Source organism: Boleophthalmus pectinirostris, unplaced genomic scaffold, assembly GCF_026225935.1.
Source record: "Boleophthalmus pectinirostris isolate CB_2022bp ecotype Guang Dong unplaced genomic scaffold, ASM2622593v1 HiC_scaffold_18, whole genome shotgun sequence".
NCBI lineage: Eukaryota > Metazoa > Chordata > Actinopteri > Gobiiformes > Gobiidae > Boleophthalmus > Boleophthalmus pectinirostris.
In genome coordinates this window covers 29782863-29808706 of record NW_026571133.1, presented here as the reverse complement: position 1 = coordinate 29808706, position 25844 = coordinate 29782863, and the positions used below count along the sequence as shown (strand labels likewise).

Below are 25844 nucleotides of genomic sequence, written 5' to 3'. Positions count from 1 at the left end.
CACTAATGATGTGACCCTATGTTTAGCTGAACCTGTGTTGTCATAACTGAACTCAGGAAAAAGTATTTTTAAATAGACATTAAGATGGCTTTAGTTAATACAGTGTGCATTTAAGTACATACATCTAAATGAGATTGTCACTGTACTTTATGGTTTTGGAATTTAGAGGTAAAAGCCTGCTTCACAGTTTTGTATTGTCAAATGTAGAGGTTATGATGAAATAGAGAATAGAGAGAAGAGACTTTGGAGAGGGATCAACATTTAGATCCAACATATGTGGAAAATGTAGCAGCTTTCAAAAGAACAACAAAAAGTCTGGAGTGCTCAGCCCTGATTTCTGAGTTGTCACAGTGAATTAAACAAAGCACACACAACATGAAGGGAGTGAAAAATAAAACAAGCGTAAGCATTCACATATGCTTATTGTCTTAAAACAAAGCTAATTTCTTGGGATGAAGAAGTCAAAGTTTCCTTTCCAATCCAAACACATACAACAAACTCTTCTTAGGTAAGCCGTGATTTTTCATTGCAAAGGATTATGCAAGATAGTCATGCAGAATCCAGTCAGCTGAGTCAACTGGATTCTTTTTCCATTCAGCTCCACCAAAACAAAGACCACAATATCTTTCCCATGTGCCCCAGCGCAGCAGTCGGCAATTCAAGTGCTTTGACAGACCCTCTGCCCATGGCTATGAGCTCACAGAGGCGTGTCCCAAGAGGAGCCAGGCCAGCACAGCCACTGCCATCTCAGGCTGCAGGAAAAGCAATAATCCTCATTTAATTTCAGAAGAAAATAACTTTTATCCAGCACCTTGGCTTCAACAAATAAAATGCACTGTTTTGACATCTTGTGGGATTCAAAACCTAAGAATGTTTTATTGTATAATATTCATACTCTTACCACAAAATAAACTGAGTCTTTAGTCTGGGTTTACAGACTTTTACCTAATACATCAATTGGGACAGACATTATGAAAAGCTGCAGCATTACCTATATAGCAATAGTAAAACACTTAAACATAACACTCTTTTCAAAGGCAGCATGGCATTTAATACTATACAACTTGAAAGCATAATAACAGTAACAGAAAGATAAATACACATCTATAAATTTAAACTGCATAATATACTTATTGAGAGATTAAATAACCACAAAATATGCCACTGGGCAATGAGTAACATGGATTAAAGGGACAAAATTGCTTTTTCATTTATGTAACAGAAAGCCATAAAATCTGGATTGTAAAAAAAAATGTGAAAATGTACTTTAAATCAAAATAATCATACTTATAGTTGTAAAATTGTTAAACACAATACTTTGGCTTTAAGCAAAATCTGTACTAAAATGTCTAAACACAGACAAATTGCTATGAATTTGAGTACATAAAAAGTAGCCATTTAATGGGTATTCTGATGATATTATGATCTTATCATGATTCAGGTTTCTGTTCAGTCCAGATGTCTGCACCAACAAAAACACTTTTCAATGCCCACTCTTCTCCCTTGGTCAGCCTTTGTCATGCCCTGAGTGAGTGACATATGAGTTAACCAACTTACAGAGTAAGTGAACTCCATAAAAACATTATTGCCTAAGCTCTGAAAGGTAATATAAAGAGAGTACACTGTACATCAATAATTTTGTGATATTGGCTCTAAAAACTGATATGAACTTTTTGGCATCTTATCCCTATCCTTTAATTGCACCAATTATTGCACTTCAATGAGTTAGCAAAACAAAATCATGCAGTATTGGGCCCATGTTTCCGGGATCACTAGTACATAGTACTGTATATGCTCCACTGTTTACAGCTTCCATTGTAATACTAATGCAAATAGTAAATAATGTAAAGTGCATTAAAAAGGTTCAGTATGGACATAATGTAACGAGGTAGAGATACTCTATCCAGTATAATGCACTTACATTATACTTTACTTACTTGTGGCCAATACTAACTTTTAAAAATCTCTACAAAAACCTGACTGTATTTTCCCAGTCTGGAAAATGCAAAAAATATATTGTATTGGCAGTTGGTTTCTTAAATTTATGTCAACTGTGGGCTGAATAGTTTTGAGAATAATATCCAATTGAGTTCACATAATACATTTTAACAACCTAGTTTGTTTACTCATCAAAATAACTGGAGCATTTGCAATTTCCATAATGTGGCAACTGAAATTTGAAAACTTGCCTCAGTATTTAAAATGTTTATGTCTTCGACTGAAACATTATAAGAAAATGTGTGAAATCATAGCTCCCCCTGGGGGCACCTGGGGCTGAATGGTGCAGCTGTAAAGGGATCCTCTGTGGGCCGTCCTGCGACTGTCCAGGCATGTAGCGGCCCCACAGCCACAGACCCCACAGCTGCTTGCTGTCCTACCCTGTGCACCACCTTGTGGACCACCACAGGCTGCTGCAGAACAGGGGCCTCTGGGGGCCGCAGGGGGCCTCCCATGTACAGCGGACATTCTGAGTCTGGGGCCGAGCTGTTACCAGTGTTCTGTCTTCTCACAAATGGAGCCTGCAGGAATACATCGGACGGCTCTGAGGCAAAAGAGGAGTTCAGGATGAACCTATTTTTTCTGGCAGGAGTTTTCTTGAAAGGAGCTAACTGAAAAACATCAGTGCCATACTGGGAGAGGGCTGAGACATCTGTGGCAGTGGGAAAGTCCAGACTGGAGGAGGCTGGCAGAGTGTAACAGAGAGCCACCTCAGAGCGAGTTGACTGGTCGGGGTAGACACATGAGGTGGTCCTACGGTGTATTTGTGTCTTCTGACTCTGCACAGGCAACAAGCTGTTCACCTCTGCCTCCAGGTCTGAGAGCAGAACAAGCAAACATTAAATACTATTTTAGAATAATATATTTAAAATAATCCATCACCACATGCAGCACTTGACATGGAAAGGAAAAGAGAAAAAAGCATAAGTGATTTCTTCTTACCTGACATGACAGAACATTTTTATCTTCTATTATGCCTGATTTCACTTAAGACAGAGTCAAAGCTTATGCAAACATGAATGCATATGCAAAATATATATTCACTGCTAATCTATTATGGTGTAATACAACAGAAATAACTTTAAAAAAATATGGTTGTTTTATGCATTATTTGACTAACATTCAAAATGTGCTTCTGTCCAGGGCGCTGTGTGAAATTCATCATACAAATACTTAGTGGCAGGGGAAAGTTATAATTACAAAATAGAATCAAAAAGTTTTGATAAAGTTGTAATGTTTAAATCTCCAAAAACAAAACTCCACACGCTGACGTTCACATTATTATTTTATTTGCCATCCCTTTATAATTCTATAGTCATCTCACAAAAATATAAGAGCACATAATACCACGGCTTGAATGTAGGTTTGGGCCATAAAGACAAAGAGGTGCCTCAAAACACTCATGATATCAGAGAACGGACAGCTTTATTTTTGGCAAAACAACAAGGAAACAACGGGATTTGTTTCACTCTGGGGAATAACTGCTGGGCTTTGCCGATTTCCACAGCACATAAGTGGCTACAGGGACAAGCTCGATAGTTGCATAGGTTCAAAACAGTAACTGCACACAACTAGAACTATTCATAAGAGCGTAGAGGAGGATAGTAAACATACGCTTCTGTTGCACATGCAGCACCAAACAACACGCACCCAAGAGGCAGCTGCTTGCTTTTCTGCAGTGGACAAAAGTTGTAATAACATCTACGGAGATACAAGCACTGTTCAATGATTTCCTTTTTTACATAAATGTCTAACTTTGATTCTGCTGTAGGTTTTTCTCTTTTAAACAAATGTCAGTAACGGCATTGTTTCGTTTTCAAAGGTTGATTAAACAGCATTATAAAGTCATATGATATACTGTATTTGGTGCAATGCAAAAAGTGGTACAGCTGTGATCATGCACGGAAAGCATATATGATCGAACACACTTTGACATTGCAGGTCAGTTTAAACCAAAAGAGTCATTCTGAGTCTTATCTGATCATTCAAACTCTTATGCAACCTCCCACCAACCACCTGCAGACAGTGAGACTGGAGTAGGCCAATGAAACTGTATTTCTCAGAGATAGCAATATTTAGTGACCTGAGACAATTTGGGGGTCTGTGCTTTCATAGTTATTTTAATGACTGTTGCCATATTTGCAGCAGAGTCGACAAAGAAACTTAATAGGCAACGGGAAAATACATCCAACAATGACTCCACACACACACTTATCATTACACTGTATATCACACACACAGAACGGTCAACAACACAGCCATGCTATTTCTGATAGGAACTCTGATCACTAAACAGAAAAGCAAAACAGAGCTGTACAAAGCACACGTCCAGAAAAGATTGGCTTTAGGCATGAAATGAAACTGGATCAAACTCATTCTGGTGAAAACCGTCAACATTTTGGAATAAAACATACTATTCCATCACGGATACACACCAAACATACAATGGACACACTGTCTTTCACAAAGTAAGAGAATACATGGCCATCAGCTTGATCTTTCAAACTCTATCTTCACATTGGATTGTAAAAAAAAAAAAAAAAAAGAACATACATCTTACAAGAGGAATGACATTTTATAGACTATTCAATATTATTCAGTGATTATGATGTTGAGAATCATAGATTTTTTTAATAATATATTTAATATTATTTATTTTATACATTCATTCTCTAACACTCTATTTATATTAACAGGAAAACAATAAATTTAAATATATATATATGATATACATAGAGCATATCATCATATATACTACTTCAAAGATAAAGCAATAGGATTTGTGTGGGTAAAGCTTCATGACAATGATATATTCACAGATAATTTGGCTGGGGAGCAGCCTGTAAGGGTTCAGAATGATATTTACACAAATGAAGTAAACAATGGAAATGTAGGAACATTGCACAAAGTGGAATGGATAATAGTGATATTTACCATAAATGCTTCTGTTTTTTCTTAGTGCCAAAAGTAGTTTATGATAAACAACTATAATATTTTCTCTACAGTCCTATCTATATAGTTGTAACCATGCGACAGAATTCTGTTGGAATGGCACGCTAATCTATGGCTTACCATAAACAGGCATGTCAATAGGAAGAGGGAGGAGTGCAAGCAGAATCTAATGCTGCCCCACGTCTGGGCCCTCTTCTAACAGTTTGTCTTACATGGGTGCCAATGTGAGTCTTATTGTCTGGCCCCCACAAGTGTCAGCAGGCATCGTCACCACATACATAGATTAACAAGTATAGCTTCTCCAGATTATGTATGGCACTTATATTAGCAACTCTACACCAGAAGATTCTCCATATAGTTATAACTGCGTCCATGTTTGAGCAGTAGAGGCAGCAGTTTGAGGTAATGGCCGCTCACTACTTCTCTGACACAGAAGACATTTACGCTACTGTGCAAATCGGGCTACAAGATGCTCCTTTTTATTTTAGTCATCATTGGAATAAATTTTTACTTTAATTGTGTGCAAATAAATCCGTGCTGGAAAGGTTCAAAAGGCAAAAAAGTTAAACATTACATGTGCACAATTATACCTACAACCACATAAAATATGCCTATTTTACATTATACCACTCATCTATTGTCTGTTTACACCTAATGAAAACTGGATGGCATAATTATATTCCGAATGAATGAGAAAATGTAATTATTTACACTTGAAGGGAAATGAGATGTGTCATTTTAAAGAAAGGACATTTCAAAATGACAGATGAGCAGGAGCGAGAATAGCCAAATACTGAATGATTCTACAGTGGGAACTATCATAGTGGGGCAGACAGCAGGAGGGTGGACAAAGATAGCTATGAGAATGGTTGCTAGGTTCTAATCCAGAGTTACATCTACAAGGGCCGTCTACAGGTCGATGAGCTGGTCCACCAGCAGTAGGGAGCGGGCCAAGCTGGGCAGGCTGGACTCAGAGCCACCACTGTTACTGCGCGAGTGGCCTCCCGAAACTGGCTCACAAGAAAAGGGAGGGCCAGGTCAGAGACGGAGGAGGAGCAGGAGCAAGAAGCACAGAAAGCAGTCAGAACAGGGCCATAGGGGAAAGAAGAGAGGAAACAATTCACCCATTATCTACAGCATAGAACAGTGACAGATCTAATATCTAACCAGTCAAACTGAAGTTAGTGTAGTTACATACTGTTACAGAAATTACCTTGCGAATTCTTTCGACCAGTGACAGGGATAGGATCAAACTCATCCTCTTCACCTGCATCTGCAGATGTCGGGGGAGGCTCAAAGTCAGAAATGAGGAGGTCAGAATCTGTTGAGCATGTGAAAGACAAGTTTTAATAACACTTCAGTGACGGCATAAAGTCAGACAATGACAGTGTTTCTGGGTACAACTTGGTTCAATCTCTCCAAATTGAAAACATAATTTATATGATGTAATGTTAACAAATCCAAACCTGAAAGTATTTTATATTTTATACACAAAAGAACAACTTCAAGTGTTAGAACGCCAGCTTGGGTCTGTACTTTGTGAGTGCATGTTGTGTATGTTGTGCTGTTGCTGGCTCTCTCCCCCTCCCTTCCAGATTCCAGAGAATGGAACCTCCGGACTGCACCTGATAATGGGCATGGCCCACCACCTTGTACCCTTTTTAAACATGTGTGGACATCTCGTCTGATCCCAGAATCAGTTTGTAACATATATAATACATCAGTGAAAGTAAAGACCGTTTACGCTGAACACCATTAGTTGCAAGGATCTAGATCATTGCCCTCTAGAGGTACACAAGTAAACGTCTAAGGGAAGTAAATAAAACACACACCTGTTTTAGGCTGTGCAGAGTCACCTGACAGCAGACTGAAGTCATCCATAGCAGAGGCAGCTGAGGTTGGAGCGGAGGACACTGAGGATGTTGCACTGCTGCCAGCAGGGGGCACTGAAGGGCACGAGATCAGTCCCAAGAGAGAGTCCTCAGAAGTGAGTGGGTCTGAGGAAAACAGCAACTTTGACCACAAAAGTATCTTAACACAGCAAAAATAACAGTTGAACAAACCTTTGGCAGACTCCTCCACAGCCCCCCCAAAAGGATCAGACAATGACAGCAGATCAGGAAGCATAAGTGAAGATGTGTCTGGAGACTTCAAGCCTTCAATTAGCTTTTCTGAAGAAGAGGAGAAATATTAAAACAAAACATACAGGTAAACCTCATTTTACACATTTGCCATCATTATATATAGTGCCAGCCTGATTTAACTAAAACGATGTGCATGAATTTGGGCAGGGCATTATTTATTAATAATTGTAAAACAACCATTAATATTGATATATTAATATTACTGGAAGCCAGAGGGCTTTATGAGAATAAAGAAATGATTGATTGATTATATACAAATGGCATCTTGTTTCATACAAACATGTACTGTACTCAGTAGCTAAAGAGACAGACAATGCATAGGTTTTTACCTGATGTGTCTGTAAGGTCCAGAGTCCGGAAAGGATCAGGAACCGCCAATAGAGAGGCTCCTGTATCCACATCCACAATGTCTGAAGGTGTCTCAACTGAATCACAGCAAATGAGAAAGGGAAATCAGAACATGTATGTAGCCTTTTGGCTTTAAATAAACATCATTCTAAATTTGATTAGATTTGCAGCACAGAAATCAATAAATACTTTCAATTCACCAACACTAAATGCTTACTGCTAATGCTTCTTACTTGATATATTTTTATTTGAAAAAGAAAACACGCTCATGTTACTTTAACAATTTCACTTAAAACAATGAGCATATTCATAGCAATTTAATGGTATAATACTTCCTGAGCATTAAACTAGAGAGTCATTATTAAACTTTTAATATGCTTTTAAATAAAAGCAACCTACAGAAAGAGTACTTGTATGATTGTTGTTGCTGGGCAAAATGATGTTTATGTCATCGTCATGTTGTCCTTGGATAATTTGGCATAGCAACAACTTTTGTCTTTTAATGAATGGCTCAGGCACAATGAAACATAACAAACCATTAGGAGTACTTTCAGCAACTGAAGTATGCAATCCTGGTATCAATTCCTCAGATTTCGTCTCAGTTTCTGAATAGAAAATAAAAATGCAAATGCATTAACATATTTTCAAACCCACAAACAGAAATGTATCTAGCTGACCTTACCCTCTGCAAGTTTCTTGTCATTAGTACTCGGTTCACTGGAGATGTTAGAGAAGTTGTCATTATCAAATGGGTTCCACGTGGGTTGAGCAGAAATATCTGCAATACTCCTACAGAAGGAAATCAAAACACTATTTCTGTGCTTTTGTTGTGACCAGCATGGATTTACTTAGAAAAGCAAACTTCATCATTCTACTTACAGACTAGCAGCAGCATCCACGCTAGTTCCTACAACCTGTTGTGAGTCATTTGGAGAGGTTCCAACACTGCCTACTGTGGTGTCACTAGGGGTGCGTTGGTGGCCTTGATCATCAGTAGTTTTTGGAGACGCAGGTGGGGTCTGACAAGAGGAAGATCAAAACTTAGTAATTATATAAAGCATTTAGTCAAATAGTTAAAAGCAGTCTGATCAACATGTTCATGATTAAATTCAGAATGCAGGGTCCCTTACGATCTCTGCCAATTTTGGGCTGATGTCAGTCGGTGGACATGGAGCAACTTTGCTTGGTGAGCTCACACTGCCTTGCTTGCGCCGTGCTGGGCGTTGAGGTGGCGCAGGGCTGGGAGGACTGGCTTGTTGAGAGGCCACACTGATCACGGAGGGAGTTGTGTTGGGCTGCTGAGGTGAAGCCTGAACCTGAGCTTGTGGAGGGGACTCAGTCTTAGTGACGTTCTCTGGTGCTGCAGAGGTTTCTGCTGATGAAGCTGAAGTGGCCTGAACTGTCTATTTAACATAAATACACATCATAATAATTACACTTTTAGTTATTATATAAATAATTAATTTTAAAATACTCTTTGATCCTCACCAGTAGATGTGTGCAATAACCTTTCATATACTTAGCAATCACCATAACTGTGTAATTAATAGTATGTTTCTTCTATACAGTGTTCTGGTAATTTTTCTATACCTATGTGTGTATGTACACATTTATTTTGCATACATCTACACATATATACCCAAAGCATGCTACATAGGTCTCCAGGAAGAACAGTTGTTAGCCAAGGTCAGTTAAATACAATCAATCAATGAACCTGCCCAGGGACTACAGGTGGAAATTAGCACTGGTGCTACAACCTGGTACAATGCATCACTCCTGTTAAGGTTATTGTACAAATTGTGCGCTGTCCCTGTCTCATTAAATATAAAATAAATAAAGACACATATACATACAAAACAAATGTACAGTTAGCGGTTAATGTAATATGTAATTTATACATCTTGTATGGGATGCACGTAAGTATTAGTTATATGTTCATTTTACCTTGTATATGAAAATAATAAAAAAAATAAAGTAAAATACAGCACATATGTTAATAAAGTGAAAGAGAGTACACATATTTAGGAATATGCAAATTTTATATAAAAGGCTGAAAAGTACATAAGAGTAGGCACCTGCTTCTGCTGAGCTGGGGCCACACCAGCATTGTTCAAAGTGGAAGTCTGTGCCTTCTGTGACTGTAGAGCTGCAGCCGGCTGAGACAGGTCTAAACTCACTCCTGTGGGATCAACAGAAACACAAGACAGCAATGTGTCATTCTCAAGACCAATCTATAGGCATTTACAAGAATTTTACATTTATATACTTATACAAACAACTAAAGACTCACAACTAAATTGCTTTAGTAAATAAGGATGGCATATTTAATTTGTATATTTATTTAATCTTAGTCAGTCCATATAATTGCAGCAGATGAAAAGGTACTATACAACTTACCCACTGACTGAGCTGTTCCACCAGGGATGTTGGCTCTCTTGCGAGGTGTCAGAGCAGCTGGCTGGATAGGTAGCATGCCAGTGCCCGGTTGGGTATGAATGGCTTTGGGTCTTTGTCGTGGGGTGATGGAGGTTTCAGTGGTAGGAATGGGATCGGTAAGTCTGGTGAAAAAACAAGGATGTTAGATTATTTTATAAACAGGCAGTGTACCTAAAGACTTTCACAAACCCTCATGTTTCAATAACAGTTTTAATTGTGATGCAGTATACGATGGTCATGCTTGCCTGGGCTTATTCTGGCTCTTCTTTGCTGCAGCAGCTTCACTTGCTTTGACTGGCTCAGGAAGTTTAGAGGGAAGCGGGGAATTCTGGAACAAGATGAAAGCGGAGACAGTGTTACATCACAAATGCAACTCAATTTGTAATAACGTGGAAACCAATTAGATACGAATGACAGAGTAATAAGACTAACATCTCAGTAAATTTGTACAAGAATGTTTAGGAGTTTTCAATTTAGACAACTTTATGTTTCAATCTTTGAAAGGTAAAGCATTCACCTTTGAGTTTTGTACAGGACATGTCCTCTGGGCAAGTTTAAAAGCAAAGTGTGACACCTGATAGATATCTGGTCTATTGTCTGGATCCGGTTCTAGCATGTACCCTTCACAAAACAGAAAAAATGTAATCAGCATTAAAATATGTATTAAACATCTCCTTTCTATGCAATTTTTTTACAGAACTAACTAATAAGGCAATGTAGGTCATAAGAGTAGCGGGAGTTATCTGGTATGGTGAAACTGCCATCACATATGGCCACCTGGCTTTCACCAAAGGGCAGAGTAAAGAAGCACAGCTTGTAGAGCAAACATCCCAGAGCCTGGAGTAGACATCACCGGAAATAACCACCAAGAAAAAAGACAGGAGAACAAGGAAAAAGAGGAAATTATAATCAAAACATTGACAAAGAATAAATACACATTTCCCCCAAACTGATTAAATTAGTCAGCTGAACAGCAGCATAATGATCTAATTTGTGTATATATGAACAGGTCACTCATACATGTAACAATGTTCATCGAGTGATTTCAGTGTTTCCTCACCCAGATATCGGCTTTTGTAGTGATAATCTTATTATTGTACAAATTCACCATTTCAGGAGCTCGATATGATAAAGTTGTATACCTGTAGAAAAATGTATGTTAGTTGAATAGTTAAACTGTTCAAATCAATCATTAATGACTGCATTAGATAATAGTGTACAAACTTTTTAATTTCTTCCTCAACTGCAGCCACTCCTTCAGTTTGTGGACTCTGGAACTTGTTGGTAGCGCTGCCAAAGTCACATAACACATAGTGACCCTTGTCATGTAAGAGGATGTTTTCCACCTATGATAACATAAAAAAAAAGATTAATCAGAAGTACAAACATGTCTCTCCTGCTTCAAAGAGCAAAGATCACCATAGTACAATGAATGCTGTTACTTGTAGTATAATATTTGTTACAACAGACATAAAAGGTTACCTTTAGATCTCTGTGGATGATCGGAGTCTTGCGCTGATGCAGGCAAGAAACAGCTTCACAAGTATCGCAAAAGATCTGCAGAACCTCAGACTCAGAGAAGCCAGTCTGCAGCCTTTGATTCATCAGATTTACCACTTGACCTCCTGCCAAATAAAGTTTAACACACTGTCAGTAATGCTGGTCATTTTAAATATCCATCAGATATTTTCAATTGCCAAATGGCTATCAGCATATGTTGGAGTGCACACACTGAGACACACAAGAAGGTTTAAGTAGATTTAAAGTTCATATATTTGTACATAAAAGAACCTTAGCACCTACCTTTGCAGAAATCCATTAATATAAAGACTTCCCACACATCTCTTGAACCCATCGCAGTGATACTAGAGTCCAGATAACCAACAATATTCTTGTGGCCAACTAGGTCTTTCTACAAATACACAAAACAAAAGTTAGAAGTTCATGTTACAAAAATCAATTGTCACTCACAAACACTCACATATAAATGGCAAAAAAATTCTAAGAGACAAAATAATAATAAAAGAATCTCACCATGATTTGAATTTCCCGTTTGCACACCTGCAAATCATGCTCATTGTTGACATACATTCTCTTCAGGGCACATCGAACCCCTTGATTTGTTCGTACAAGAAATACAATTGCAAAACCACCTGCAAAGGAAGCAAACAGGAGTGTAAATATGCAGACATGTGCTTCTTTGTCTTCAAAGCACATGTCTGCATTTTTACACCCATAAAAAAAGCTCAATTGTGTCTATTGTTTTCCATCAGTGACACTGATAGCACATGCAGTAGCTTATTGAGTTATGCATTAGTCATGTCACTGCTGCAGGCTTACATAGAGGCCTACATTGAGACCTAACCATCTGGTATAGCTCAAACCTCAAATTTAGTTTAGTCAAGAGTCTCAGTCATCCATTTCCTAGATGCACGATAGTAGTTTATCACACAGAACTTTATAAAAGCCTGGTGGTTAATCTAATTATCTTAAAAGATTACTAAAAACTTGGAACACATTGATTGTAATAATAATATACAAAGCAAGCAGTTAAGGAGTGGAGAGAGTACACACTAAACACTGATTTTAGACCAGTTTATCACTGCTGTGAAGATGGTTTAGAATTACATTCCTGTATTACTGTATGACCCTTGGTTTTGGGCTCAGCTGCAAAAGATGCAAACATCCTTTCTCACCTTTCAGAGGCAAAAAAGAAATCGACACAATACATCCTCAGGCTTACAGAAGACATATTTACCTTCAGCAATGATCTCTTCCACGGTGACCTGGTGCCGCCCCACGGTGAAGCCTCGCCCAATAAAGTTGCTCCCTGCCAGGCTGGACCCAGAGCTTCCCCCCCCTCCTCCAGAACCAGGGCCAGAGCTCACCAATTCTCGACGAGAATCAAAAAACTTCCTCATGCTTGTCAGTTAACAAGGACAATGTTTTTGCTTCAGTCACTCCAAGATGAATGGATCAATCAGCTATTTTACAGTGAGATTCGCAATATTTTTGGACGGGAGGCTTTAGATGCTCTGGTGTCTCGGTCTATTTTATTGACGTGGATACGGTCCGGATTTTCGTGGCGTTTCTCCCATTTGCCAACACAGTGCAGTAGAGCAGCTAGCTGTTATGTAAGTGAATTACACCACCTAGAAGGCTAAAGCATCTCCGGAGAAACTGTCTCCCTATCTAGCTATCCATCCAGCTGTTCAAGGACGGCTACTAAACGATGTCAGCGTTAGGTCCATTTCCATCTCATCCAGATAAGATCCAGCTAGCTAAGTGCTAGCTACTTAGAAGCTATGACATTTCGTGTAAGGTTACCCAGGTTATCCTCTGAAGATGTCTTCGACTGCGATGTTCCCGTCGTTTAACTCGAGAATCGACACTCTGTGACAGAATGTTTCCATTATCAGTTAAATGAAGCAGTTGTCCAGTGCCACATAGCTGGAAATACAGCTATTTAATTGTTCAGATTTACAATAAAACAATGATTTCTCTTAGCTAACGCTTAGCTCGTGTCTGCCTTTCATCTACAAAACTAAACGCACAGTCCTCAGGAAAACCTTTATATTCCGCGTTTGAGAAATCTACACCCAAAAATGTACGTCCGGAAAATTTCACATCCAAAATTATTAGATTGAGGTTTCAACCCAGCTAATCTCTGCAACCACAGCAATCTTTGGCTGCCAGCGATATCGCAACATCCGAGCGGTAGCTGTTGACGCGCGAAAGGACTTATGGGTATTGTAGTTTGACCACCAATATGTTGTATTCATGGTCGTCGTTTTGGGAAGGGTACCGATGTAGCTTTTTGTATCAGGCCTGTTATTAAAACTTTTATACATTTTATGATTGTATAAATATACATAAAAACATAAAATGGATGATATATAATACATTATTGTTAGTTTATGTGTTATATGCTATTGCTATACTTCGATATCCAATAAAACAATTTTACAAACGGAGTCATAATTTTTATTAACAATTGTATATACAAGTACGACTGCATGAACATGAACATGAACATAGGCTACATTTATTCTAATGACTAAATGCAGTAGGCTTGTATTTTTATCAAATCCTGCCTGTGCAATAAGTTTTAAATTATCTAGCCTGTTTAGTTCTTGAATGCATCAGTGGGTTGTCTCCACGCTCGCTGTAAAGAGGTGGACCTTGAGATAATTTGGCATCCTGGGGGAGGGACCTACCCTATGAATGTAACTGGTTTTATAAACTAAAGTTTAACAGTTTCAGTACTCTTACGCCTGCTCGCTTGCTCTTTTTACACCCGTCTTCTTTCGAACAGGTAAGGCATTGACGGAGTTTAAATATTATATGAAGTGTGTGCTCCGCTTTAGCGCAAAACACCGTTATGGCCTGACTGGGTGTTGGGTGTGCCCTTCTTGCGTTCAAGTTTGTTGTAGCGATCTCACAACTCTGCTTCCTCAATCCCCTGTTGCTGACTGTTAGACAGTTTTTGAAGAAAACAAACGCTGTCTCTCTATCTCAAACTCTCTAACCCAGTCTCTAACAGCATTAGATAGGTCGGTGCTATTTTGTTGAATAGGTAATGCGTAAAAAACTCATTTGTAAAAGTTTCCACACTTCTAATTATAATCAAAATACAGTCAGACGCAGTGAGGGTATTTCTGCTGTTTTCTGTCCTTCTGGGCCTATTTTGTTCTTGTAATTTTATCCTAAAAATGTAACTTTAGGCGATGCTTGATGAATATCAGTGGTCCAATATAGACACTACAAACAGTCTGTTGCAGGAAAAGATTCAGGTTGCGGCCTCTTATTTACATGACAATCCACTCAGGTGTGTCTGCTGACAGTATCCATGTGGATTTTCCAAAGGTCAGTCCATCCATTCATGAGGAGTAGAATGGTTTGTGTAATACATTTACGGAAGAATCTGACAATAAAACTTTACATATAATAAAACATACTTACATGGCCAAGTGGTGGGTCCAGACCAAATTGACTGACTAAGGGTGCATTTGAGTTCCAAAGGGGTGTAAATCTTATACTGTTCCATTAAGTATCATTATTTATCCCACCAGTGAGGGTGTAAACCTTTTATAAATGAGGTTTTAGTGCACCCTTTTGCATGCCTGTAGACCCGGGCATGCTATCAAGTTCTACATTAACCTAACTGAAGATTTTAAAGGATGGTACACCCCATTGCATAGGTCACAATTTGCATATAGACTACAGAAATTATGCAAATGACTATAGAATGGGTAAGGTGATCTGTGATAGCTCCAGTGAAAACCTACAGTCCTTCTCAGAGTAATTACAGGTGTGTCCACAAACAATAGCCTAATGAAATTACTTCTAGGGACTGAGCAGATGTGAGACCACGTAAGCAAGCCATTTGGGAAATTTGAGTGATGGAAAACCTCTTCTTAGCTGATGAAGTGCATACAATATTGATCAGGTTAACTAGACTAGTTTTGTGTGTAATGCATCATTGTTAATCCTGTTTATTTTCTTTTAGTTCTTATCCTTGCCTTTGGGAATCCATTCATCCTACAATGGCAGCAGTAAGTTTCAACTGTGTTTTATTATACTTCTCTCACTACTGAATCAAATCTGCATACATTTCAGTTAATTACATCTTTACAAACTTCCTGTTGTTAAATTGTCTGTTTTTGTTTTTTTATCAGATTGGTAAGCGTGGAACAGTCACTGAAGCGTCTGGATTCAACCCAGAGCAAGATGTCCAGAAACTTCGAGAGGCCATGAAAGGAACTGGTAAGACACAACATCCACATGTTTACACACGTTTACTAGGGTCATGTATTTACTTTGTATCAATACATATTTAAGATTTTTTTTTTTTTTTTAACAATCATTAATATTACAATTATTATCTAACATTAAACCTGGTAAACCTATTTAAAATCACTGACACATTAGGAGCATGGACATTTTCAACATTTTAGAGTCTGGTATGTTAATTTTGTTAGGCTTATTCTATTGTGGTTGCTATGCAATTGAGTTGCCTTTAAGACTGCTATCTGTGCATTACCACATACTTACGCACATGCACATGACGCATCTGTCAGTATGATGCATTCAGTGACTGTCTGTATATGTGCTTGTATGATTGTGTTAAAATGTTTGGTTTTCCAGGCACTAATGAGGCCGCTATTATTGAAGTCCTGGCTCACCGCACAATTGCCCAAAGACAGCGCATCAAGGAGGCTTACAAGCAATCTATTGGAAAGGTATACAGTCAGTCTACTCACTCTAAAAAGAGATTTGTGCATTTCATTCTTTTCATCTCATGTTTTTATTTGAGTAAATCTGTGCATTTTAAAGACATCATTGTAAAATTGATTTTGAGAGCACTTTTTTACAAGTTAAACGTTAACTAAAAGAGTGATAATAACCAGAAGAGAGACCACATTTCTCAATAGGGCTTTGTTACCCTCTTTGCAAGTCCTCTTTGCATACGGACCCAGGCTGTCACACTTCTGCATTCTATAGTTATTTAATCAATATATTAACTTGTAAAGCAAATTTGTTGTGCGTCTCCCCTAAGAACACTTGGACTTTTCCATTTATTGTTATTTATCTGTATGCTTGGGAGAGAGAAACACGATTTTGATTCTACATATGTCGTATGAAGTGAAATAAACTTTTTTTTTTTTTATTTGAAATGAGAGTTGTAAAAGCAAACAAGACTATTCAAGTGTCCATTGATTGTTCACAAAAAAAGAAGCAGAAGGAGAACAAGAAGAAGTGGAATTTGCGGGTGCAGAAAAAGTGAGTCATGCTGCACATATAAACGCCCTTATGTGGGCTCCACTGTTAGAAACCACACCCTCTAGTGGAGACAGCAAGTGGGATATGTTCTGTCCACGCTGGCAAGACAGACTTGATAGAAAAGTTGCATCATGTATAAGGTTTCTGTAACACAGAAAAGCCTGGATGAAGTGAGTGAAGAAGGCATGTCTGAAAAGCATTCCCATTTTGTAGTTATGTTGTTATTTGTGTTGTTGCAGGAACTGGCTGACGATCTGTCCTCAGAGCTGAGTGGAAACTTTAGGAGTGTGGTCCTGGGTCTACTGATGTTGGCTCCCGTGTATGATGCCTATGAACTGAAACAAGCAATGAAGGTGAAATTTAACAACAACAAAACAACAAATGAATAAAGAAGGGCATTCACAAGACTTGCATCAGTAGCCGCTTGTATTTGCATCCCATCATCCTTTTGCATCTTCCTTGAAAATGCAAAGAAAAAAACTGTCGTTCAGAATAGCCCCAACTTATTAAAAGGCCTAGATTCAACTTTTGTATTCCTTCGAGTGAATGTTCAATCATGGTAGACAAACATCACAAATAGTGTTGCAGTTCTTAGTTGGAATAGATGGAATTGATGTCACATACAAATTCATTGGTGGTGCTTGTCTCACTGGGTCATTGCCTTTTTAAGTTGTGAACAATTTACAATATCAGGGGAACAGTAAACAATTTGTGAGTCAAAGGGGGACAGGGATGTCGTGGGATGAGTTAACACATCATTATTTTTGCCCACAGGGTGCAGGAACGGAAGAGGCCTGTCTTATTGATATACTCGCTTCAAGGTCAAATGAGGAAATAAGAACCATCAATGCCTTCTACAAGAAAGGTATAGTTTCTGTGTGTATTGATGGGGCATTGTGCTGCACTTACATTATTGTTATTTGATAGCAATACAAGCCATTCTTCATTATTTAGGCACACTGTCATGACCATTATTAGGTCAAATGAAGGGGATAAATATTTGATGAAAAGTATTGTAGCCTAATTGTGGCTTTGGTTTGTCCTTTTTTGGTCCCATAGTTACACTGGCAATTTTTTTTCAAATGCTTTTTATTCAGTAATTTGGTGACCTATTAACTTACAGTATTTTATTTTTTATCAGAATATGGAAAAACTCTGGAGGATGATGTGTGTGGTGACACATCTGGAATGTTTCAGCGAGTTCTTGTCTCTCTGCTGACGGTGAGTTAAAATACAAGAATTCTGAGCTACAACACACAAGTGAATATCAAAAAATATAAAATCACTCCCTCCAGGCTGGACGGGATGAGGGCAACAAAGTGGATGAGGCCCTGGCTGTGCAAGATGCAAAAGTAAGTTTTTAAAATTAAACCAAAAATAAATTATACTTTTCTTTTCTAAGTGTATGCATTTGATAGGAAATTTTTGAGGCTGGTGAGGCGCGATGGGGTACGGATGAGGTCAAATTCCTCACTGTGCTGTGTGTGAGGAACAGGGACCATTTGCTAAGAGGTTTGTCTGCAAATGCATTTTATTACTTTTTGACTGTAACCTTTTGCATCTCCCGATTGCTTTGTGTAGAGATGTACATTGTTTCCTCAACAAGGGTCTTAAAAACAGAACACAACATCTTGGATAACATTTGATGGGCTTAAACCACATATGATGTGTTCTTTAGTATATTGCGTGCCTTATGTTAATGTGTTGCAGTGTTTGATGAATACAAGAAGATTTCTGGACGGGAGATTGAGGAGAGCATAAAGAGAGAGATGTCTGGTTGCCTAGAAGATGTTTTTCTCGCAATTGGTCTGTGTTCTATTTTCTCTGTAAATGATGTAATTTACTATTTTAAATGTATTTAGGGCAGCTGTATAACACAACAATTGAGAGCATTTAAAATGTATTGATGAATTCAAAATATACAATAGCGTGGGCTTGCCAGCCACCATCATCTCCCAAATAAATGCCAACATGGCCTTAAAAAGTCCTCCCATTCGTGAATTTGTCTCTGATGTACACAGAGGAGACAAAATAAGGGGAGCATTTTTGCAATTAAACTCAATTCATTACCCTGTTGTAAAATGCAGTGCCAGGCTGTAATTAGTCTGAAGTGACATGTTCTTTTGTGCTAATCCTGAGCCTGTAATTAGTGCTACTATGATGATGTGTTTTTATGGCCCATTCCTTGCACTTCCAGATAAAAAGGACACTACTGTAACATATAGGTTTTGCATTAACATCCATTTATAAGTAACTATATTATCTGATATTTTCTTACATTACAGTTAAATGCATGCGGAACAAACCAGCATTCTTTGCTGAGCGACTATACAAATCAATGAAGGTAAACTGCACTGTAGTGCATACCCTCTTGTGTTTGGGAGCCATATCTATGTTATATGAAAGAAGCATGTTTCTCAGTATTTGAATGAACTGCATATCATTGGATTAAGGATATGTTTCTATGATTCTTTTCACAATCTATGATTTTGTTTGACCAGGGGCTGGGCACCACAGACAGCGTGCTCATCAGAATAATGGTGGCACGAGCTGAAATAGACATGTTGGATATTAAAGCAGAGTTTCAGAAAATGTACAGCAAGACGCTGTACTCCTTCATTAAGGTAAGGCGGTGTGCATTTCTGGACAGGAGCCTATTCCTCAACTGTCAGCTAAATCCTCTGTAATTCCACTGTTAGATATGTATCATTGCGTCTGTGGGTATATGTAACACTTCCACCCATACATTTAAACATAGCCTAGTTTTTTGTTTATAAAATTGGAAGGACAATGTTCACTGATTTGAACAAAACAGTCTATCTAAGGATCAAATTTTGACATAATAGCCTTATTGTGAACACTTAAGTCTTGATATCTTTCTTTGTAGGGTGACACATCTGGAGATTACCGCAAAATCCTGTTGGAGCTGTGCGGAGGCGAGTGAGAGACATCCTCAGCCTCTTTTTGTATCTCCCTCCTCATGATGAATTCCTATATGTCCCATGTTTTCCAGTCTTAGTCTTCTCTTTACTCTGACTGACAGCGGTGCTTCACTTTACAGTTTGTAAAACCCATTAAACCAAGGAGCAGTGACCTTTTACACGTCTGCGTTTTTGTTATCGATCTTCGCTAAAGCTTAATTAGCTCTGTTTGTTCAAGACAAAGACAAATGCCCCTCGCATCTTTAAGTACATAAAATCTAAATGTTATTGACCTCTGGATCCAAGTTTTGTTACATGCAACAATTTCATCACTGTCCAGTTGGTCCATTTGTTTAATTGGCGCCAATTTCTCATTTGTTGAGTCAGCCCAGCTTCTTTCCTCTACTCAATTACATTAACAGGATGCTAGCCTGGTTTGGAAGGCAGTAAAATGTGCCCCAATCAATTATGTCCAGTAGCTCATACCAAATTACAGCTCCATCTCAGGGGCAATAACCTGTGCATTAAAGGTGGAGTGGTATGAATCAAGGTGACCACTAGTAGGAGATACGCCAGACTGACCTTGAAAGTTTCCAAAAGGAAACTGTTTCATTTCAGTGTTTAGGTTTAGACTTAGACAGATTTTATTGACCCACAAGGGAAATTATTTGGACATAGTAGCTCACACATCACATTATATTTCAATAACACAAAGTTTAAAAAAAAACAAGGTAAGAGATATTTCTAAATAAGTAGCAATAAAAATAGCAAGAGATTGGTATCAATAAGACATAAATTATATAAATGTATGTGCAGTATGTAAAAAAAACAAACACTGTAATATAAATATCGTAGATTAGTTATATACAAGAGGTCATAAGGAAACAGTACAAAGATGATATGATTGACAGACACACAGGCTTATCTGTTACATAAAGGTGAGTTGTTGTACATCTGTATGGAGTATGGTATGAATGTAGTCCTGTATCTCTCAGGGTTTGAGCGGAGCTGTAGGAGCCTGTTGGAGAATGAGCTCCTCTGTCCCTCTATAGTCTGGTGCAGGTGAGCAGGAGTGTCCATGATGGAGAGCAGTTTGTCCAGTATCCTCCTGTCTCTCATTATGACAAATGTCTCCAGCTCACTGCCAATCACGTGATCAGTTTTTCGGATCAGTTTGTCAATCCACTGAAGTACAGGGTGCTGGCCATCACAGACAGGTAGAAGAGTCCCAGTAACTTGCCGCACACATGGAAAGACCTGAACTTTTTCAGGAGTCTACTCATGCCCTTCTTGTACACAGCATTACAATTGTCCCTCCAGTGCAGCCTGCTGTTTACATAGACTTCAAGGTACTTTTTACAGTCCACTATTTCCACATCATGACCCTGGATGGTGATGGGCTCCACTGGCATCAGCTTTCTCCTGAAGTCAATTACCAGTTCCTTGGTCTTGTCAACATTCAGGAGCAGATATTTGGCTTGCCACAAAATTTGCAATCAGTGTTCTGTGCTCAAGCTCAGAGTGAACAGAAATGGAGATAGGACTGTATCCTGGGGAGCTCCTACATTACACACATACACACAGTCGCACATACTGAGCTCTGCCTGGTAGGTAGTCAGTAATCCAGGAGACAGTAGAGGAGTTGATATCCATCTGAAGCTGACAGCTTCATCAGAAAAGACTGGATTGTTTTTTCTTCTTTTTCTTCTTCTTCTTCTTCTTCTTAGTTTTATATTTAGTTATGTTTGTCTTGTTGTTTCTTCTAAATAAAAAAAAAAAAGAAAGGACTGGATTGTATTAAAGGCACTGGAGAAATCTAAAAACAATATCCTCCCTGGGAGGATATTGCTGGGAGATCTGCATCTCCCAGCAGCTTTTTAGGCTAAAAATGAATCTGCAAGACACGCTTTTGAAGAGGTGCCCAGGTAAAAAAGAAATAAAACTTCAAATGCTGGCAATGAACTGAAGTATTAATCAAACAGAAGTATACAGTATATATGTTCATTCCCTCAAAGTTTTTCCTCTGAAGCTCTTGTGACACTTTTGCTGCCACATGTGGTGTAAAAAACTTGTTGCAACTCAAATGTCCATAGCTCGTTCCTCAACTATCCTCTTCCACAATCTTCATGGATTTTGGAAAAACAAATAGCTCATTTCACAAAATCCAACAGTCCCTTCCTTTGACCTGCACGTGCTGCACCTCTTAGTTGGTTAAAATCTCATGATGTGATATTAAAACTGCCCTCAAAACACAAAAAGTTTCAGAAACTGCTCAGTGTGTGAATCAGTTAGTTACAAAAGAAGCTGCCCATCCATTGCCATGGCGAATAGTAATTAAAGGGAATAATATAATATGCAAAATCTACTATTGTGAGCTTTAAGCCTTGTTACAGTGTTGGAAACTCATCAAAAACATACCTGGAATTGTGTTTTGTTTCATCCACACATTTGAGCAACCATTTATTATTAGTCTGTTTACATCTCCAAAGATCAAAAAGCTCTGTTCCACTTTGTAATGTCATGTAGTGGTAGTTTTCAAGTTAACAGCTCCTTTTACCATTCTAGGGCTGAAATGATCCAAATTATTCTAATGAAGGTGTATGGAGGTTAAAAACACCATGCAGCACTTCTTGTATTACAACACAACATCACAAGGTGAAACAGAGTGTTTTCAGTTTGACAGAAGAACACAGTCTAAATATGCAATGGATTTGACACACACAACTCCAGGTATGTTCTTGATTGGAAACATTATAACCTAGATGTGAAAATAGCACAATTTGGGCCCTTTAAATGAATGTAACTAGTATTGCATAGTTTATACAAGACAAACAAAATAGTGGCATGTGCCTAAATGTGTCCAAAAAGCAGAGTATGACTATGTGTAATAAACTGAATACCATTCTGAATAAACAGGGTCAAGACAACATGTTCTTTAACTTACCGGTGCCACAAAATAATATGATATTTGCTAAGAACTAATGTTCAATAGAATTGTGATTTTGAACAAACTGTTCTTTTTAGACATTCTTACTGTACTTTGTAAGTCAGATTCAAAGCCATTATTTAAATGAACATTATGCATTTGTCAAAAGGCCATTTATGAGAAGACTACTAGTATAATTTAAATTGTCTGCCCTTGGGAAAACACATAAATACTTTCTGTTATTTCAGAGTGATGCTTGCTCTTGTCTGTCTCACTTTGCCCATGTATGTTAAGAAAAATGGGACAAAAATTAAGGTATTAGAAAACAAACAAACAAACAATAAAGCAGTTAAAGGGACCCTATGTAGCCTGCGCTCTTATTGTTTTAAAAAGGTACTACAATCACAGCTGAGTCTGTGGGAGGATTGCCTACACCTGCAGATGTAGTACTCATATAAGTTCTTCTCAGTATATGGACAAGCCACGTTTCATGTGAAAAGTCAGAACCTCAGAATTCCCTCTGGTTGAAGGTGCTGTATTATAGGTAGTGAGGATTTAGATCAGACAGAGGCATTTTAAGTTTAAACCAATTGTATTTCAAAATTGAAACTGACAACATAAATGAGAGACTCATGTCAGGCTCATTCTGCTTTCTGAACAACCATTTTGAGAACAAAATCATTTTTGTAATTAAAAATAAACCAACATTAGAATTGTTTGAACATGTATACCTTGTATCTGGGTACACAAATAGGCCAATCAAAATCTTACATACAATTCCTTTAAAATACTAATGCTATTTTTGTTAATATACAACAGAAGACACATCTTTTGTCTGATAACAGTGAGATTATTCACATTATACAGAAGGACAATTTGACAAAGAGCCAATACAGCCATATGAGTCATGTGCCACAGTACAGATGAAGAGCTAAACAACAGTCTTTTATAAAGCAACCAGTGAAGGCTAGTATGTAGTTATATTCACTAAGGTTTTCTATGCAACGCAGATCAGTTACAGTGATGAAATGAGAACATAGTATACTTTATCAGTGATTTGTTACCTTGAGAGCCTAATAAATCCATGTCATTAATGCAATAATAATAATAGTAGTAGAGTTGACCCTGCATATTGGATAACCTGTCCTATATATGTTTGATGTTAAAAGTCCTTTTGATATATTTTAACGTCACGCAAGTTGCCAATTTAACAGATCTGAAGAATTCATAATTTAAAAGACAACTTATGCAACCACACACTCCATATGGGTGTTATCTTATCTGAACTCACATCACAGAAAATAAACTTAAAGCAAGGTACACTAATGTTCCGGTGCTAAAAAGACATTTGCATCAACAGTAACTCAGAGAGACACTGTTTACATCTCTTTACATTCATTTACATTCTCCTTACATTAATAGGAGACCAGTTATCATCTACATTATAAAACCATGGAGTCAAGCAGGAACAGCACCAGGCCAAGTTATAGATTATCTTGTTGTATTTTTAATTGACCTCTATTAGCTATCAGCTATTCTTCTTGGAGACCTGTGTTGCATGTTTTTTGGGTATCTTTCTGGCACCTTGCAGAAACTGATGGCACAGTATATTGCTTCCCCCCCATTTCACTAATATGACACATCTGTGTCTCCAGACACACAAGAATCTTTATACAGTCTACAGTTGTGATTATACTTCCTTTTATAAGACAAAAATCATGCAGGGAACTAGTCAGAAGATGGATATCTTAGATAGGGCTGTACTCAGAGTTATTATGCATATGTTTTTTGTTTTTTTTTTTACATTATGAACAAGTACTTGGTTATTTTCTATTGCCAAATTTCTCTCATTTATTATAGGCCTACTATAGGCGTCTTGAAATAGAATAATGGGTTTCATAAATGAAAAAATAAAAACAGCAATAATATATGTTAAGGTTTTTAAGCAATAAAAACCCCTGTGTGATTAAATCAATATTTAATCATTAAAAATCCAAAAAAACACCACTGAAACAATTCATTCAAATTAATTTCATTTAGTCACCACTTTGGTATACCCTATTGTGAATGGTCTACACAATCAGATCAGAAATGAAACTTGTCACATCATTACATTTTATTGATACTTTACAGCTGATGTCATCAACGTTCCCAGGGAGAAGCTAACTGAAAGCACTACTCTGTTAGAAGCTCTGTTTCTCAAATTAGATTTTAATCTGAGTTTTATTCTAATATAATCTGACCAGAAAGATCTGATTTGGTTGGAACTACAACAGCTGAAACACACACACACACACACACACACACACACATAAAATTACTGTCACAAGCTAGCTAGCATTAGCCAAAATCAAGACAGAACCATGGACGCTCATATTGATCACAGGCTCCTGAAAATGTGTTGTTTAAATCCATATTTAATTTTTTTTTTTTCTTGAGCTTTCAGAATATGTTAACACACTCTTCACTGTGTTTGCTAATGTGTGCATTATGTCACCATGTCACTGCTGAACATTCCACCAATAGAGATACAAGTAGAACACCCCCAGAGTGATGTCATTGCAAAGTATCAGTAATGAGGCAAATTCCCCACATACTTTCAAATGTGTCCTGGAATCACTATTGTTCAGGCACCTGCTGTTTCACAAGCTTTTCAATGTGGCAGTTATCAAACCCTTACTCACGTTATGAAATGATAAGGGATATAGGCACAGTTTTTTTGTTTTTGTGCATGTGCGTGTGTTTGTGTGTATGTGTTGGACTCCTTTTGTTATTGATTAGGTCAAATAATCACTAAAACCACCACTTGTGAATGAGAAAAGCGGAGGATCACCCATAGCAGTCCTCTGTTCTCTCCTTAACAGCTGTGTTTAGCTTCATACAAATGCCTTCATTATAATTTCTTTGTTTTATTTGCAAAGAACTGAATGGCCAAGGGTTACTCACTTTGACGACAACTCCTGGATATAAAAGATCAAGATAAGAAAAATTATACAATGCGGTTTAGCACAAAAGGTTCTATTCTTCTTCAGTGCAAAACAACAACATTATAGCCTAGGTTAATATGACTTGAATACTGAATATTTACAGGTCCATCAATTAAATAAATCATGTCAAAATGAACTGAAATTAAAAAAAATTGCATTCAACTCCCTGCTTAATACTTGTGATGTAAAATGTTTGATGTAAAATAAGTTTCTGATACCATATTGTAGGCAGTGATAACTTGACGTGTGAACTGAATTATTTTTAATTGTCCAACATTACTAGCTTAAAGGTGAACTAGTTGTTGTTTCACAGTGGGGGCCATTGTCTGCTTGTCTCCATGGAGATGCT

At 37.8% G+C, this 25844-nt stretch overlaps 2 protein-coding genes across 5 annotated transcripts; one reads left to right on the top strand and one right to left on the bottom strand.

Moving 5' to 3' along the window:
• Positions 1-1026: 1026 nt before the first annotated feature.
• LOC110160440 (AP2-associated protein kinase 1-like) lies at positions 1027-13602 on the bottom strand. Of its 3 annotated transcripts, XM_055153905.1 has the most exons (21): positions 12637-13602; positions 11913-12031; positions 11682-11790; positions 11361-11503; positions 11103-11224; positions 10939-11020; positions 10583-10715; positions 10396-10499; positions 10124-10206; positions 9840-10000; positions 9518-9621; positions 8573-8845; positions 8322-8461; positions 8125-8231; positions 7979-8047; positions 7424-7519; positions 7014-7121; positions 6783-6947; positions 6164-6271; positions 2632-2815; positions 2348-2542 (listed from the first exon to the last, which is right to left on the bottom strand). In XM_055153905.1, the coding sequence occupies exons 1-21, from the start codon at positions 12797-12799 to the stop codon at positions 2488-2490; spliced, it is 2628 nt and encodes an 875-aa protein (XP_055009880.1). In that variant the 5' UTR covers positions 12800-13602; the 3' UTR covers positions 2348-2487. The 3 variants fall into 3 exon arrangements, with proteins under 3 accessions (XP_020780737.1, XP_055009880.1, XP_055009881.1); XM_020925078.2 differs by having other exon boundaries at positions 1027-2815; XM_055153906.1 differs by lacking the exons at positions 2348-2542; positions 2632-2815 and adding an exon at positions 2825-5960.
• A 436-nt stretch (positions 13603-14038) lies between these two features.
• anxa4 (annexin A4) lies at positions 14039-19761 on the top strand. Of its 2 annotated transcripts, none has more exons than XM_020925082.2 (13): positions 14039-14193; positions 15388-15433; positions 15557-15644; positions 16026-16120; positions 16901-17014; positions 17436-17526; positions 17803-17882; positions 17957-18013; positions 18080-18173; positions 18372-18467; positions 18947-19005; positions 19163-19285; positions 19549-19761. In XM_020925082.2, the coding sequence occupies exons 2-13, from the start codon at positions 15425-15427 to the stop codon at positions 19603-19605; spliced, it is 963 nt and encodes a 320-aa protein (XP_020780741.1). In that variant the 5' UTR covers positions 14039-14193; positions 15388-15424; the 3' UTR covers positions 19606-19761. The 2 variants fall into 2 exon arrangements, with proteins under 2 accessions (XP_020780741.1, XP_055009884.1); XM_055153909.1 differs by lacking the exon at positions 14039-14193 and adding an exon at positions 14649-14744.
• The last annotated feature ends 6083 nt before the right edge of the window (positions 19762-25844 follow it).

Coding starts and splice junctions, on each gene's coding strand:
- LOC110160440 (XM_020925078.2), bottom strand. CDS start 12,799: ATGAGGAAGTTTTTTGATTCTCGTCGAGAATTGGTGAGCTCTGGCCCT. Junction 11,225..11,360: donor TCATCCACAGAGATCTAAAG/GTAACCTTTTAT, acceptor ATGTTATCATAG/GTGGAAAACATCCTCTTACA. Junction 6,272..6,782: donor CTCTGCACAGCCTAAAACAG/GTGTGTGTTTTA, acceptor CATGCTCAACAG/ATTCTGACCTCCTCATTTCT.
- anxa4 (XM_055153909.1), top strand. Junction 18,014..18,079: donor TGGCTGTGCAAGATGCAAAA/GTAAGTTTTTAA, acceptor TGCATTTGATAG/GAAATTTTTGAGGCTGGTGA. Junction 19,286..19,548: donor CGCTGTACTCCTTCATTAAG/GTAAGGCGGTGT, acceptor CTTTCTTTGTAG/GGTGACACATCTGGAGATTA.